The sequence below is a fragment of the Marmota marmota genome, unplaced genomic scaffold (genome assembly GCF_001458135.2).
Source record: "Marmota marmota marmota unplaced genomic scaffold, marMar, whole genome shotgun sequence".
In the NCBI taxonomy this organism is placed as follows: Eukaryota; Metazoa; Chordata; class Mammalia; order Rodentia; family Sciuridae; genus Marmota; species Marmota marmota.
This window is the reverse complement of record NW_026000093.1, coordinates 29138879-29157067: the sequence shown is the minus strand read 5'-3', so window position 1 is coordinate 29157067 and position 18189 is coordinate 29138879. Positions and strand designations below refer to the sequence as shown.

Below are 18189 nucleotides of genomic sequence, written 5' to 3'. Positions count from 1 at the left end.
TTTTTTTTTTTTTTTTTTTTTTTTTTAAAATACGTTTCCGTTAAGCATTTGTGCAACAGGAAATGCTATAATTAATCACTGGATGGCAATGTTCCTTCAGTGCCTGAGAAAAATGGGTGAGGACTGGGGCTATTTTTTTTTCCTTTTTCCTGCCCTATTTTTTTTTTTTTGATCAACTGTAGGCTGGGACCTACAATAAGATTTTTTCACCTTTCCTCAATGAAATCAACAAATTACTTTCTATTTTTATTATATGCCTGCCCACTCCTGTCTTTTTACCCATAAGCCAAGTTCCCTTTGGAGACCTGAAAACAGTACAAATTTAATGCTCACTTGGCCAAGAGACTGCAGAAGCTCCTTGTTATGACCCTTTCTTGAACATTCTGAGTATTCATTAAAATCCTGGGCTTGCTCAGTGATTTGAGCAGAAATGTCAGAGTCACATGTGCCTCTGACATCCCCCTTGTTACTTTGTACACTGTAATTCTCCTCCAGCTTCAGGGGTACTTGATAAAAATGCAGGTGCCTGGGCTACCTCCAGAAATCCTGATTTCAAGGTTCTTTGGTGAGGTCCCAGATATCTACATTTTTGATAAGCAGATCTACTGCAAGGCAGGCCACAGTCTACTTTTTTGAAAAACACAGTCATGGGCTTTAGAGTCAGGTCTGTGTTTAAGCCTTAGTTCTGTTGGTGACTCTAGATGTGTTATTTTCTCCTTTACACTATGTAACTGAGAGAAGTCTTACCCAATACTGAACTATCCAAGTTTAAGACCAAATTATCGTACACTCATGGTTCCTTGGCAGTTACTTAGAACTGATGCTCTGAGGTGAGCCTTCACTGGAGTAACGATAAATGTGAGTATCTAAACAAATGTGGATTAAAAAATTTAAAAAATGGCCTGTTGAATACTGATTACAATCAAAAGTGTTACTAGGAAAAATCCTTAGTTGATGGTAGCGGTTGTGGGGATTTACTGGAGAGATCTTGATGCACAGGCAATAATAGTGCCTGGAAAAGAAAAAAAATTCTCTTCAAGTAAAATGTTACAGCAATGGTAAAACCAGACAGCCATGCAAGTCTTGGCTCCCATGTTTATTTGGAAGTTCATCAGGAATAGATCTGTGGTCACTGACGGTTAGACAAAATCCTGAGAACTAGTCTTACTTCTTGCTTTAACTTCATAAGGGTCTTACTGGACATTTACTGGACTCCTCACATTCTTTCTTTGATTTAGCTTTCAGAAAAGCTATTATAAAAAAATAATGAGAAAATGATAACACCAAATTACACATTTTCTAGATGATTTATCTTCTTGCCTCTAGAGGGTGGTGTTGTTAAAGCAGCCTATATAGATTATGCTCACTTTAAAAAAAATTTTTTTTTTTTGTTGTAGATGGACACAATACCTTTTATTTATTTATTTATTTTTATGCAGTGCTGAGAATAGAACCCAGTGCCTCACACATGCTAGGCAAGTGTTCTGCCACTGAGCTTCAACTCCAGCATTGCTCATTTACTCTTTTTTACTAGGACTATTGAACTGTGAATTGTTGGGTGTAAGGTGGTAGGGAGGAAGAGGGAGCTAGGGAGCGAGGGCAGGAGATAGAGATGGGGGGGGGACGGCGAAGGAGAGGGTGAGAGATGTATTGTTATAGGATATCGGGGGGATGTGCTTTTAAAGTGTCTCTCTCTCTGAGAAAAGTCTTAATGAAATTAATTTTTTGGTATATGGATAAGGATAGTATCCATTTCCTAGGGTTATTCATCAGGATCAAATATAATGTTTTCCTCGCATCGCCTGTAGGTCAGTGTTTCTAATACTGCCCTGAGAGGATCCAGCTAGATTTTTCACGGAAAATTGGTTGAAGTGCTGCACAAATGGCAGTCATTACTATTGAAAATAAAACTCAAGTCACATATGATCAGGAGATGAGGGCATAGAAGCTATGAGTATAACTCAGAGCAGTTGTAAACTTTTGGTCATCTCATGTGAGCATGTTGTTCAGACGCCTCAGATTTTTGGATATTTAGTGGATTCAGGGGTCATGGTTAAGGACAGTTCAAGTTCTTCCCTAAAACTCCTTCCTCTCCACCATACTCACGGTCCATGGAATGAGACTGTATTGATAGGAAATCTCACAGTGAAGCGAGCACCACAAAGAGAATAAGAGGAAGCAACTTGGATCTTCCATTTCAGAAAGTTCAATCTAGGTAACCTCCAGGCCAGATAAGAAGGTTGGGTTACCACCAAACAAGGGTGAGCTGTGTCCAAGAACTAGGGACTAGATCAGAGCTGTAGATTTCTCTTATAATGCACGGGGATGGGGGAGAACCCATGAAAGTTTCCTGGGAAACAAAACCAAACCAAATGAATCAAAACGAAACTCAATGGTCAAAACCCTCCAATGTGGTGCTCTTAAAATTGTTTTTCATCTGAACACACAGTTAGGGAATGTTCTGAGCAACATAATTGCTAAGGCAGGAAGATGGCCAGTTCTCTGCCTAGCAGTTCCCTCCCTGTCCCTCCTCCTCCTCTGGCAAGATCCAGCTGGATTTTTCATAGACATTTGTTCCTTTCTACAGGGGCTCCTGTAGCACACTAAAATTGGGTTCCAACCTGGTGTTCAGAAAACCTGTGCTTGTGTGCTGCTTTGTTGAGTGCGGGGCCCAACTCAGTGCTGTGGACATGGAGTCCCTGACAAAGCAAGGGACATGCACCTGCTGCTCCTCAGGCAGGGTCAGCTCATAAAGGCACCGCGGATGGACAGTTAGCAGGAGGCCACTCCAACGGCTGAATGTCTCATTTTCAGATGTTCAAATTAAATTGGCACTTAGCTCAGTTGTGTTTTAACTCAGCGTGTATATTTACATTCTTAATTTCTTTGCAAAAGAGCCGGAATCAGGAGGAGGCAGCAGGGGAGGAAGATTGAGATGACTTTAAAGAGTAATATAGCAACACATACCTTTTTAAGTTTCTGGCCTTGGTGGGACATATTTAGTCTGCATGCACGCATCCTCCCACAGATTTCACTGTGAGTAATGGAGAATTCCCACCCTGGGTATTGTCTATTGCATTTACTGGAGTGCAACACTTGGCTCCCTTGGAAATGCCTGTTCATAGGGTCAGTACTTTTGCAGCTGTTGGGGCTAAACAAGATACACAGCATAAGTGTCAGGGGGCATTTTTCTAAGCACAATTAATAGGGTGAAACAGAAACAGAAAGCAATACAGAGTGTCATCACCTGAGTCTGAGGCTAGTTGACAAACATCTAGGACACAGGGCTGCAAACTTTTGGGGTGCCTTTCTTTATACATTCAAAGCAAATATACCATCTACCAAGGTCTCAACTAATGCCTTTGGAGGATCTATTTAAAATTCAATTCTGTGAAAAAATACAGGATGTGGAGTCCAATATGGTGGAAAGCATTGTTCATTGAGAAAGTACTTCTGGCTTCTTATTTTAGTCCCTACTCACAAGAACTCAATTCTTAGACAAATTCTTCTGTGGAGCTAGTAGCCATGGGGTCCTTTACCTCCGTTCCTAAGATCTCTGTTACTCCACTGATGCAGACAGTCACAACTGTTGCTCTTTCTTACAGCCTAGTTTCCAGCTATTTCTGCCTATAACTTCTCAGCTTTATTCCTGGGAAGAAATTGATTCCCACATGAATAAAGTTTAATGTTCCAATTATACCCTCAGGGAAGAAAATTGGTTCTGATTCCGGTATTGGTATCAATGAGTGAGTAAGAAGTTAGTTGAGAAAAACTGCCTTGAAATATGACATGAAATAAGTGTAAGGCTGGAGAATAAAAATGTGACATACAAAAGTGGTAGCATATCTTTTCATTTTCAGTAGAAGTCAAGTTTACATTGCATGTTCAGATAGGTCTTCCTTCTTATTTTATACTTTGGATGGGCAGATTAGCAGAAAGGAATCCTGATCAGGTGGGCTGAGAGATTGGAGAAGTGGCATTTGCTAAAAGTGATTAAAAATAAATGGTTCATGCCAAAAGGCCTTTGTCCTTGGAGGAACATCTCTGAAGACCGTGTACCTAATTGTGAAAGGTTGCTGATATACTGAAATGGAAAATTAGGGCAAGTGGATGATCAGCTGATACAAAGCAAATGTCAAGGCAAAGTACAGAGCTGAGATGTCTGAGGTGGCATCTTGGGAGACTAGGAAAGCTTCTCCATGGGACTATTGTAGAAACGAATGCACATTATTGGTGAACACCTTTTCTAGGCATAAACCTCCTCACGTGGAACTCAGATCTCTGAATAATGACAGGAGAGGCTCATGAAGGGAAAGTAATGAGACAGCTAAGAAGAGTTATTGTACGTTCAGGAACACTTTAACGTTTTTCCAAAGAGGTTAATTACCATTTCTTTTATTACCCAGTATAAGAGTTTAATTACTGCATAAATGAAATGGAAGATAAATTTGAGTTAACTGGTATATAAAACTCATTTTACTTTATGTACACATAAGAGATTTAAGGCTGCAGTTTAGTTAGCTCTAGTTTTCCATTATTTCTAGAATAAACACATTTCTATCCTTTATTTTATGGCATCTTTTCATTTGGAAGACTCATTACTTGCTATCCAGGACAACTGATCAGACACCAAACTCCTAGTAGCAAAGTGCCTCTATGCTGGTAGGTTAGATGATGCGTCTGTAGTTACTGGGATTATGGCTAACCAGGAAGAAACATTATTAACCCATTTAAAATCACAAACAATGTCTTGTTTAAATGACAATTGAGTATAATTATGTTCAACAAAAGGGGGCAATGTTCAGAGCTAGAAGCACATTAAGAAATTTGAAATGATTAAACCCCAAAGACCTTTGGAATGAGTCTTTCCCATTCTAACACCCGTGATGGTTTTCACTCCTAAGAAAAGAAATTTGGGGTGCTGTTCGCTGAGAGGACAGGCCCAGCAGGATTCTGCAGCTTGTGTGTCCAACTGGCTTCCTGAATGCTAAACAATGAATAATCCAGCCCTGGATTTCATAATCCAGTGCTGTAAAAACCACCCATCTTGGCAGGGCACAGGGATGCATGTCTGTAATCCCAGTGGCTTGGGAGGCTGAGGCAGGAGGATTGAGAGTTCAAAGCCAGCCTCAGCAAAAGCAAGGCTCAGCAAAAGCAAAAGCAACTCAGTGAGATCCTGTCTCTAGGTAAAATACAAAATAGGGCTGAGGATGTGGATCAGTGGTCTAGTGCCCCTGAGTTTAATCCCTGGTACTCCCTCCAAACAAAACAAACCACCCATCTTTCCCTGAATCCCATCTGAATTGCCATTTACCAAGAGAGATGCCAACAAATGGAAAGGGTGAGTCTACCAGGTTTGGTGAATAATGACCTCACTTTTATGCCATCTCATTAAGAGTAAGCAACACATGTTCTATTTAGGGCTTCAATGACTTTGGGGTTCATCATGCCAGTAATGTCAGTATGTCGATTAAAATCTCACTGCACTGGTTTCAGTAGGGCACATTTTAATTTAATCTGTTTCAGTGTGCAATTTTATCAACATCACTGAGATCCTGTTCATCATTTTTTCATATTAATTTTTTCAAGCCACATTAATTGGACTATTATCTATCAAGCTGCCTATACTTGTATGCGATTTGATAAGAAATTTTTTTTATATTAAAAATATCTATAAAGTGGATCATATGGTAACGTTTCACTGTGTTAATTAAAACACTTTCCTTTATAAAATCATGAGTTTGTTAGACTGTTACCTCTGTGAGATCTGAAACTGGAAGCATCTTTACAAAATAATAGCTAACCCCTTCACAGTGCTTGTTAACATGTCTTCATGTACAGTAACCTTCTGATTCTCAGAATCACTTCATGAAATGGGACCTACTACAAGTCTCATTTCATACATGGGTAAGAGAAGACTGAGAGATTAGGTGACAAAGCTAATAAGTGGCAGGATAGAATATAACCACACCCATTTCCTTAATCATATATACTTAGCTACCATGGTTTTATTTAGTTAGGTACCGGGGATTGAACCCAGAGGTATTTTACCCAGCCCTTTAATTTTTTTTTTTTTTAAATTTTGAGATAGGGTTTCACTAAGTTGCTTAGGGCCTTGCTAAGTTGCAGAGGCTGGCCTTGAACTTGCAATCCTCCTGCCTCAGCCTCTTGAGTTGCTGGGGTTACAGGTGTATGCTACCATGCCCAGCAGCTACCATGGTTTTAAAAATGCTTTAAACATTGCACTTTGCTGCATCTCAATGATTGCCCAAATTAGAACACCGAAGACAGGAAAGAGGAATCATAATAATGGTATTGAAAAGGTAGAAAGTTTTCCTAGGTCATTTGGTAGCCTAGCCCTGCTACGTCTTGTTAGATAAGTGTTTGTTGAATGAATAAATAAGTGAATGGGTAAATGGTTCAACATAATCGGTTGCAGTATAGAGACTTTGTTTTCAAGAAGTAGGCTTCAAGATGATTGCATGATATTAACACAGTCTCAGTGGGGGTGAATACTGACTCCCAAAGATAATTACAAAAGGGAGAAAAGCAGGAAAAAGATGTATTATTTTTATAATAAGCTTCTACTAGCCAATCAGTGGAACATTAATTCTGGTTCAAGGGAATCTGAGGGAGTATTGTCCACCTAGTAACCAGATGGTCCCTGCTGCAATAGTGTCCACAGATGGAATGAGGAGTTGGAGAAGCTGCCAAAACATTTAACACAAAGTAGACTTGATCCCACATGGAGACACCACTGTGGCAAGCCTTCTGGCTATGAATCCAGGAAGCCTCTGCCACACAGCTCAGGTCTCCAGTTCCCAGATAGGCTCCCTGAACTCCCAGAATCAGGCTTTATAGATATCAATGGGGATGGTGGTGTGTGTGGATTTCACAAGTGGCTTTGTGTTTAAAAAGTCCTAATGGAAATTATATTTCACATCTATATCCAAGTCTATCTTTTTATAATTACTTTGAGTTAGAACTACATCAATGTAGTGAGAAAATGCTTACTATCTTTGGATAATCAGAAATACGAATTGGCAGGTATAGGTGTCTTTGATTATAACCATGGCAAGAAAATTTACTAAGACTTATTTAAATGTTGTATGAGTTCTAGGAAGACTCTTTAAAAATTTCTAACTCATGGGAAACTTAATGAGTCCAGGGCAACGGGGCTATTGCTGACTACTGGATCCAGGTATGTGCATGTGTAGTTTGGAAAGCCTTTACTGACTCCTCGTGTCTTGTGTAATGCAGCTGAACCCTAACCTCGCATTCAAGGCCCTCCCCAGTCTCACCTCCCAGCTTTCTACTCCCTCCTCAAAGCAACTCATCCAAACTGGGTCACCTAGTGCCCTGAAAACACACTTTCTGCATTGTAAAACCTGCCCTTGATTCTCTTAGTCTAGAACATCTTTCTTTATTCTCTGTATTTATTGAACACTATTTACTTTTCTAGTCACCGTCCTCTTAGGAACAGATACTTCTTTGAAACGATGCTGCGATTCACATCAAGTAGTGACATGATTTTATTTTCTCCCATGACCTTTATTCCATTTGAAGTCAAAGACCTTCAAATACTAGCTTCTGACCTCAGTTCCTGCTAGGTCTCCCCTTTCACTTGCTGCTTCAGCCTCACTGGTCTTTGTGTTGCTTCTTAAACCCACCCACTATACTCTCACCTCAGGGCCTTTGCACTTGCTACTCAAGTGTCCTGCCCCCAGAGAAGATCTGCATGTTTTACCTCCCTCACTGGCTTCATGTTTCTTTTCAAATAGTCTCTTACTAAAGAGACCTTTACTATCTGCACTATATAAATAGCTCCTTTCATTCCTACACTCTGGATTCCCTTTGCCTTGCTTTGTTTTGTACCATCTGACATATTTTATATTAATTTATTAGCTACTTCTCTCTAATCGGAATGTAAGGTTGGTGGGGGTCTTCCTAGCACCTAGAAAATTGTCTGCCAAACAGCAGGTGCTTGATGGATATGGCGATAGAGTGCCTTTCCCCAGATGAGGAATTTCTGGTATGTTTTAGAGTTCACTTAGTGCAATTTCAGATGTCATTTTTATTGACTGTAATTTTGTTTCAGGATGGGAGGATAGAATAGAAAAAAAAAATGAAAATAAGTTACATGTTGCCATTTTAACATTTGGCCTAAGGGTTATAATTTATTTATTCACTAAAAGTATTTGTAGCACTGAGTGCCTGTCTTTTCTGCTACTCAGGAGACTGAGGCAGTAGAATTGCAAGTTCAAGGCCAGCTAGGCAACTTAGCAAGGTCCTAAAATTAAAAAGGGCTGGGGATGTAAGCACTTGTCTAGAATGCATGAGGCCCTGGATTCAATCCCTTTACCACAAAGTATTTGCAGTACTAACTATTGTTAGGCACTATTAAACAAAAGATATATATTTCTACCTTTAGGGAGTTTATATTCTAATAGGAGATAAGGGTTTAAATAAAAAATATGCAGATAAACATATTCTTACCAATTATGCTAAGTGCTACTAAGGAAAACCTGGGTAAAATGAAACAGAATAGAAGATGATGAGCCTGGGCTCAGAGAAGTCCCCTCTCCAGTCTAGAATCAACATGCACACAGAAACCATAGGGCCAAGGAAGAAAGTGTGAGATTCAGAGGGTCCTCAACTTCATAACTCAAATATTGAAACCAGAGTACAAAAATTTCCTTTTAACTTTCTGAATTTCTACATCAATGTAATTTTTAGAGAATCAATATTTTTAAAAAGTTAAATCTGAATAAGATTTGGGTAACAATTTGAAAGACTTAGGCTGAAGTTCCCCTACTGTTCACTAGAGGTTTTCTCGGCTAGTCACTGGCAACTGTGCTATCCAGTTCCATGGCTACTGGCCATGGATGGTTTGAAAGATCTTGAAATATGGTCAGTTTGAATTTAACTCCATTGTAAGTGTAAACTACACACTGGATTTCAGAGATTTACTATGAACAAAATAATGTGAAATAATCTCATTAATAATTCTGTATTGATAACATGTTGAAATAATGTTTTGGATATGTTGGGCTCAAATATATTATTAAGAGTAATTTCACACATTTCTTTTTATTCTTTTAAATGTAGCTGCTAGAAAATTTTTGATACATCTATGGCTCACATTATATTTTGAAAGGATTATGTGGTTCTTCATAGCCACATTGATTGATTTTTTTCCATTCCGTTTATATAAAAATAAGCACAATAGGGACTGTGGGGGGGGAATAGAATTACAAATTGTATAGTGTATTAGTGTCTAAGCTAAACAGTTATTCTAATTGTTTTAGTAACACTAAATATTTGCAGATTAAAAATGGAGCACATCAGTAATTTTGCATGCCTAAAATCCATTTTCTATTCTGATGAGAACACCTATTTTTTTTTGGAGAACCACCCCTTTACCCCAGGGATCTTACCTAAGCTTCCCTGCAGGTCAGCGGTGGGCATGTGATCCAGGTTTGCTAATTAAACTACTGCAATGACTCCTTTAGGGTTGGGCATGCAATCCAAGTAAGGTCATTGAGAGTCAGTTCCAGGACTTTTGTTAGCACTTATTGGGGAAGAAAAACTTTCTTTCTGCTGGAGTTGCCGTTGTAAGAAAAGTAATTTGGCATTGGTATTGACTGAAACTAATTTTTTTTTCCAGTAATGCACCCAATTTGATGCAAGGAGAAATGACAGATATCAAACTGCTTGATTACCTGGATACAGCTGTTTCTGATGCTGTAGCCATTCCTTGACTTTTTAGTAATATATTCACTTTTTGTTTCAGCTAGTTGAATTGGATTTGGGTTATTTGCATATCCTCACTAAGATATTTGCAGAGATATATCTACTTACTGAAGACTCTTTAAAGAGAATTAACAGTACTTCAAATGAGTGCTAATTAAGTCAGTACAATCCAATAGAAGAAAATCAATTGATGAATCGTTAAGCTGGTTCTTTCTGTTAATTAGTTACACTTTCTTCTAATTAAAAGTCTGCCATTAGGACATAATCCACATAATGATTTTGGGATTGAAAGATTTTAACAAATAATATGAAAAATGTGATAGAATGCTGCTTTTTAAAAGTGTTCCAAAGAACATATATATTTCTGGCATCATAATGCTGAATGGTTACATTTGTAAATGTTGTTAAGCTATGTGGTCACTTTCCAGTTGAGTTTAAATGTGCATTTAATTGTTTAAATGTGCAATTGTTGATAATTTATTGCTGTCAGGTAGCAGGAGTTTTACCAGAATCATTAATTAGTTACCAGAGGGAGTTTTATGTGACTTATAAATTAATACCCACTTAATTTTGATCATCTCTGTGTTTTTCTTTTTCCACCAATAATTTTCTCCACACCTTGCAGTACCATTGATGTTCTCAACCATGGTGCTGAATTCTGGTTTCTAATTTTAATTTCTGGTCAGTCAATAACTTTGTATTGTGATCTCTGCACATCAACTTATGGCCTGAACATACACCTATGCCCATCTCTATACCTACCACCTGCAGGATGCCAATGTTTGGGTGGGTACTTAAGCTGTCTGAGTGTTCCAGTTGGTTATATCTGTTGGTAGCAAAGTTTTAGTGAACTGTAATTGAATAATTTAGTAGCTTTACTATGAGAAAAAAGCTATGAAAAAAACAACAACAAAAAGATAATGATTTTTTAAAAATGGCAATCTCTGTAGATATCCTTGGGTTAATAGTTCAGTTTCTTCCTATTTAAATCTGTATTCGTATCAGCAGTAATTGATACAATTGCGTGCGTGTGTGTGTAATATTCTTCAGATATTTGGAGAACCTCACTCTTAAGTGAAAATTAGATTATTATGTTATGTATCATGGGAAGACTTTTTTAAGCACAAAGGTTAACATTTTCTCATTCAGAAAATTTACCCTGAGAGCTTCTAATCTTTGGGCCTTTTATTTGATGTCAAACATTTATGTATATATGTGTATATATACATACATATGTATGCACATATACTATACACACTTGTAAGCACACATACACACACATGTGTTTGCTCTGTGTTCCTTGTTGGAGAATTTAGTCTAAAGACTAAAAGGATGCTATTTGTTCTCTTAGTAATTATTCAACACAGACGTGTATAATGTGTTGGCTGACTTTTTGTAGGGAGTGTCTTCATAAAATAAGAAAAGTATTAAAAATGCAGTTTCCACTTTATGTGGAGCATATGTTTAGTGACTACATGAGCCTAAAAATATATTGTGAAAAAGTAACTGGGAAATATAATGTAGGAATGAATTACCTAAGATAATTCAATTTTTGTGTGATCAAGTGTACCTTGATGGGTGAACTACCAAAACCACATGGCTGGAACAGAGGTATTCAAGCAACTTCTCTAGGCATAGAGCCTCCAGGATGTCTTGGTATCCTCCAATCTTAATATCCTTGATATCTTAATATCTTGGCATCTGAGTACAGAAAATTAAAGATTTGGCAAAAGAAAAGCTCTTTAATATTGTCAGGGACCAATGACAAAATGAGAAAGAAAATAATCCCATCAAGGCTTAGAGATGGGTAGAGGAAGATACCAGAGATCTCAGAGAAGATGTTGGAAGGACTGACTTCAAGGGCAGACAGGGAGACTCTGAGGAGGAAAGGGTCAAGTTCTGGCCCTTAGCCAGAGGTGGCAAACCACATCTGGGCTGGAAAGATCTCAGGGAGAAGAACTGGTAATTAATGGTTTCAAGGAAACCATGCAGGACATTGGGGGTGTGATACAGACCCTGATAGGGAACAATCACCACCTCTGGGCTCCACCCCTGGAGTCACCTAAGGCTGTGCTTTCTCTAGTGTGTTTGTGCTGCTGACTAGAGGAGGGAGGTTGCATAAGAGACATAAGAAAGGCAGCAGGACATTGAAGCTCTTTTAGCCTGCTCGAGATCTCCAGTTTTGGCTAGCTTCAACTCAGTGTTTGTTTAACTGAGGAAGTTATTACCCCAGAAAGCCCGACCCAGTGTCTACTGAAGACCTACACATGTGGAATGACAGGTTCAGGTGTCACTGTCCCCTGAAAACTTTACTTGAAGTGTATGTGTGTGTGTGTGTGTGTGTGTGTGAGAGAGAGAGAGAGAGAGAGAGAGAGAGAGAGAGAGAGAGAGAGAGAGAGAAAGAGAGAGAACTGGAGGAGGAGAAGGAGGGAGGAGAGGGAAGGAGAGAGAGAAGAACTTCAAAACCTATGGAAAATTACCTTTCTTCTTTCCTCCGCAGCCTCCAGTTTTTTCTGGATCTCCTCCAGGGACAGGTCTTTCTTCTTTGGAGAAGCTAAAGTTCGTGGAGCTTCTGAGATAGGAGATGGTGGCTTTAGGATCAGCTCAAAAGCCTGGCCAGAGGCACGTTTGTTGATTTGCTTCACTTCCATATCTAAGAAATGAAAATCGGAGAATATTAAGCAAGTGGAACTTGAAGCCGAGGCTTATTTTAATAATTTGGATTTCAGCAATTAAAAGTAGTATATTTTTTTCTAGGAAAAAATAGAAATAAATTGCTGCAAATGATAATTTGCTCTACATTAGTTTGAACGTATAAGACCTCTCTTTAGTAGAACTGTGGGTATATTTTAACAGAATAAATATTTAGCTTTCAAGAACTCAACAATGTCTGCAAGAAGTTGAATAATGTTAGGCATACTTGCAAAAAATAGCCTGGATTTATTTTAGACTGAGGTCTATTTTCCTTTTGGATAAATATGAACTTTGCATGAAAATCAAGTAGCACAGATTGATTGATTGATTGATTTGGAATTACCATGACTGCAGGCACATTTTGGTTAGATGGAGGAGGAAAAGAACACAGTTATCAGATTCTCAGATATAATTATGTGTGTGTCTGTAGGACCCTGCCTGTGTGTGTGTGTGTGTGTGTGTGTGTGTTTGTGTGTGTGAGTGTATAAATTACATATTATTGCAGTATTATCATTCCTGTAGCAGGGATTCACAGGAACTTTGTTAGAACCAATATAGGCCCCTAAGCAGTTGGAGTATTTGACAAAGTCAATGCTAATGTGAAAAACATCCTGCTGGTTTCTGACTTGTCCATCTGTATGTTTGCTGCTCCCGGTGATTAAATGTGGGCATCCTTCAAGGTGATCATAATCTAATGGGGACAATGGACATGAGCCCACTGTAACATCTTCATTCCTATTTTGTTGCTATTTGGAATATCCTCCTTCAGCACAGCTCAGATGCAGTCAGGAGCCAGGGAGAGTCATTGTAGTTGTGGGGGTGAGGGGACAGCATCTCCTTACTAATATGTATACATACATGTGGAATAGCATTCAGACTTTAAAAAGAAGGAAATTCTGCCATTTGCACCAACATGGGTGAATCCAGAGGACATTATACCAAGTGAAAAAAGCTTGGCACAGAAAGACAAATACCACACGATCTCACTTGTATGGAATCTGAAAAAAGTGGAACTCATAGAAATAGAGTAGAAATGGTGGTTACTAGAGCCTGAGGGGAGGGGGTGTGGAGATGGGGAGATGTTGGTTGAAGAGTAAGAGATTTCAGTTAGACAAGAAAAATACATTCATGAGGTCTATTGTACAAAATGGTGAAATACAGCAATGAATTGTGTTCTTAAAAATTGCTGAGACAGTAGATTCTAAGTGTTCTCACCAAAAATGATATATGATAAGTAAATGGTATAATAATGTTATTTAGATTGATTTAGCCATTCTGCAATATATGTATATTTCAAAACATGTTGTACTTCACACTCATATATAATATTTTATTTGTCAATTATAAAAACCCCTGAAGAATGGCTAGCTAATTTTTTTATTCACCAATGGCTTATGTGGTAAAGACAAACAGATTATTAGGACTTCAGGTTTTACCCCCAAATAATGTGATTTATAATATAAAATAATATAATTTACAACAAAAAAGAGCAATAGCATGTGCCAGGACACTTACAACTACACAACTCATAACAGTGAAATATAATGATCTTTTTTCTTTTTTTAGAAAAACTTCAATGGTCTGTTCTCGTTTTTAGCTGTCTTTGTGTTCAGTCCCAGCTGACATCCCTCTGATGTCAGCTTGTCTTTGTTTGCAGCCTGAACCTTTCCCAGATTAGGTGGTTCTCTGCTGTGCATCACCAATCTTCAGGTATAGTTGTCCCTTGGGACTTTTGGGTGATTATTCCAAGATCCCTTGAGGATACCCAAATCTGAGGATGCTCAAGCCCCAGTGTAGTGTTTGCACGTAACCCACTCACATCCTCCTGAACACTAACTGGTTGCAGATTACTTATACTATCAAATCCAAAGTAAATGCTCTGCAAATAGTTATCATACTGTATTGCTCAGGGAATAATGGCAAGAAAAAAAGCTCATATGTGTTTAGTACAAACACAGTTTTTTTCTCAAGTATTTTTGATCTTGAGGTTGGTTGAATCTGCTGATTCAAAACCCTGGATATGGAAGGCCTTCAGGAAATTTAAAAATATTTGAGAATAGTTACAATGTCCACTTTCAAGTCTTTTCCCCAGGCTAAACACCCTCTGTGCCCTAGAGTAAAATTGCTCCCTAAACCTCTAATTTATTGATGTCCCTTTTAAGTTGTAGCAAAGAGTTGGCCAGGTCTCCAGGCCAGCTCTCACTAGAGCAGAGAAGAGCAGAGCAGAGAAGCAGCTTCACTTCTAATGTGAAGATGATGCTTCCACTGATATTCTTCTGGGCAGACACAGTGCACAGTGAGGCTGCAGTCAGGTAAACCCCAGGCTGAACACATAATCTAGTCATAGCTAGTTCGGCAAGTATATTGGAAATCATGTTTCTTTTTTTGGTATCAGGGATGGAACCCGGGGCGCTTAACCACTGAGATATATTCCCAACCCTTTCTATTTTTATTTTGAGACAGGGTCTCACTAGATTGCTTATAGCTTTGCTAAATTGCTGAGATTGGCCTCAAACCTGTGATCCTCCTGCTTCAGCCTCCTGAGGATTACAGGCATGAGCCACCACACCCAGCCACATTTTTTTTTTAAAGGTAAAAGTATTTTTAAATTTCCTGAAAGCATTCATGATTATACTTATATTTTAAATGACTCAATAAAAACTATGTAAGCCTACGGAAAAGGGTTACAAGGGAGCATGGGAAAATAGCTTATTTAGTAAGCTGATGGAATTTTAAATAGTTTAGGTTAGACTTTGGAGTCAGAACTTCCTGTATTTGCATTAGTATAGTAAGTGTCTCTTGTAGCTATATAACATGGGAACATTAAGTCCTTTAAGTTTTCATTTCCTTATTAAAAGACAGAGAACAAAAGAGCACTTTTCTCATAAAATTGTTGTAAAGATCAAAAAATAAAAGACACTTAATATAAATCACAGGCCATGGCACTGCCTGTTTATAAAGGTAAACGGTAATAATAATTATTATTGTTAATTCCTGTTAGATTGTCAGATTATCATCAAGATAGAAATACAAGGATGGTGAGTTAAAAACTTCAGAAATTTGAAATTCCCCACCTACTTTCTTTGCAAAGCAGTGCATGGGTGCTAATGGACTTGGGTCCTTAGTGCTAACTCAACATCTAAGAGCTGGTGATAGGGAAGTTTTGCTTTCTTCTACCCGTCTCCTCCGTCCCTAAGCTGGAAGAAACCACCATGGCCTCCTCTCTCCTATCCACTGTGTTCCACTTCCTGATCATTTGTATACTGGAAGACTCTTCTACTAAGCCCTGAGTCTCTTGAAGGTGGGGACCACTCCATATTAGTCTTCGGACCCTCAGTGACAATATGGAGTTATTAGATTCCCATAGGAAACACTGCTGGATTCCCAGCTGCAGCTACATCTGGCAGATAATAACGATCTGTGTAGTTTATTTGTTGACTGAATGAACGTGTTACAAAGTAGGCATTGGTTCTGCATTCCAGTGAAAATTATGGTTGGAACGCAAGAGCCCTTAATTAGCACTTGCAATGATGGCACCACAACAGAACAACTTGGAGGGAAAATATTTGCCTTTGAATCCTCAAATAGGCTTTAAGAGCATACAAGGGGTTACCGGCTACAAGGTCATTTTGTCTTGTCTTGAATGTCTTTCTTTACACGTGTGGAAAGGAAAAATAATTGTGAGCCTATCAAGTAGCAAACTATGCCTCAGCTATACCTGACATCAAACGTTTTGATGACTGAATTGGATGAAGATAATATTGTTGATAATAACAGTTACCATTGTCAAGTGCTTGAGGGGCCAGGCTTGGTACTGATGTTTGACTTGCATTCAGTCATTTAAACTTCATGGCATCCCTGGGAGGAGATGCTAGTGTTAAATGAAGCCCAGAGAATCTAAGTGTTGGCTTGCCCGAGGCCACGTGGAGAGTGGCAGAGTCAGAAAGGAAACCAAACTAAGCACAATCAATCAAGATAGATCAGACCTAGAAGGTTGTGCTTCAGTGAAGTTGTCATGCCAGCTCTTTGGATGTGGGGGGTTGTCCTTTTAATTCCTCTTTGCCTGGGGCCTCAGTCATAAGTCAGTTTTGTTTTTTTAATTTGCTTACTGTTAATGAACTTGTTGGTATACATATGCAAAATACAGGAACTTCATAAAGAAAAATAGTGATGGTTCTTAATTTTCTCTTGAGCATTCTAAGTATAAAGCATTTTGTTGCAAATTCTGATCTATTCTAATTGCAGCTTAATATATATTACATTATTTGCTAAGAGAAGCCTTAGACATATTGTGCATGTTGATCTACTGGATGTGGTTGCTAATAACAACCCAGTCATGCTTCCTAAGAGACATTAATGTGCTGTTGTTAGCACCAAATTCAAACTGTTTTGAGCAATAGGCAATCAATAAGACCTAATAGCCAGACACAGCAAGTCAATAGCGAGATCTACAAAAATATTGATTTAATTATACCAAGAGCTATGAGAAGGAAGCAAATATAAGCAAGCTTTTGCAAATGATCTTGCTGGCAGGGCATCTCCATTTAGGCACTCACCATCGTAAGTGTAGATGTTGATGTTACGAGGTTCCGGGTAGAAGCAAGAGCAGATCAGTGACAGCATGGACAGCTCCTTCATTTTTTCCTTGTAGGCTGAAAAGAAAGACTCAAGTTAGGATCTTTTGTTTTCTGAATTGCTTCTGAATGCTTGTCTAAACTTGGAGAATAATAGTAAGCCTCCTGCAGAATGAATACCGCCAGGTACACTGCTTTGCTTTCTTTCACAATGAATAAAAATGTCGACAAAGCTCTGAGAAACATATTCCTTATTACAGAGGACATGAATTGCATAGTATTGCAAGTTAGTTAAAAAAGTTAGATAGGATAGGAGGGAGAAATAGGAAAGATATAGAGGAAACAGGCACAATTAGCAGAGACATGCCTGTACTAGAAAATGTAAGAGCAGGTCTATTGTATCCAAGGAAGATTCAGGAGGGTTCAGCCTGAACCACCACATACTCATTTGGGCACAGTCAGAGAACTCAGTTACTAAGTAGGTACATCCTCGAGGGACTTATTCTTGCTGCTTTCTTTTTATCCTCAAGTACATTTTCTTATCTTTCCCTCTTCTCACAACCACTGGGATTTGTCAAGCAGCTGCAGGACTTCAGGCTCTGCTGTTCCTCCTCCCCCTCTCTATTTCATTTTCTCCTTTCCTGTTGAAGAGGCCTCTTCCTGCCGAGGTAAACTTGGTGAGCATCTCATTACTATTGGTTTTAAACAGAAAGGGATAAGAATGCAGGACCCTCACCTTTATTGATTATATAATTAATAAAATCAGTAAGTGAAGGAAAAAGGAAGAAAAGAGGCATAAGAAAATAAGGCATACACAGAGGCTATGACCGAGCACATGGAACCTAACAGGTAACATTTGCATCTTGACAGGGTCATTTAATCATCACTGTAACCCAAGGGAAAGTGAAGACCTTAGAAAGGAAAGAAATCCTAGAAGATGAGTTTGGACGTTATTGACAGGTGCATCTTTTTTTGTCCACTAAGAAACGGATTCAATAATTAGATGCTTAGGAGCCACAAAATGTTAGAATGAGAAGTTTCTAAGAGAAAATAGGAAACTAAGCCCCAAAGAGGCCAAAGTCCATACATGGACAGTGATGAAGATGGGATCTCTGGATAAAATGCAGTAAATCAATCTATCTCAAGATTGCTGAGAGTTTTCTAGCTT

General features: G+C 38.6%; 1 protein-coding gene across 1 annotated transcript in view; it reads right to left on the bottom strand.

Annotated features, from left to right (window-relative positions):
* Stmn2 (stathmin 2) overlaps positions 1 to 18189 on the bottom strand; it is a 51823-nt gene that overhangs the window by 8809 nt on the left and 24825 nt on the right. Inside the window, exons 2-3 of the mRNA XM_015485762.2 lie at positions 17004 to 17099; positions 12234 to 12406 (exon numbers count right to left, since the gene is read on the bottom strand). Of these exons, the coding sequence (XP_015341248.1) occupies positions 12234 to 12406; positions 17004 to 17099 (269 nt within the window). The remainder of the gene's footprint in view (positions 1 to 12233; positions 12407 to 17003; positions 17100 to 18189) is intronic.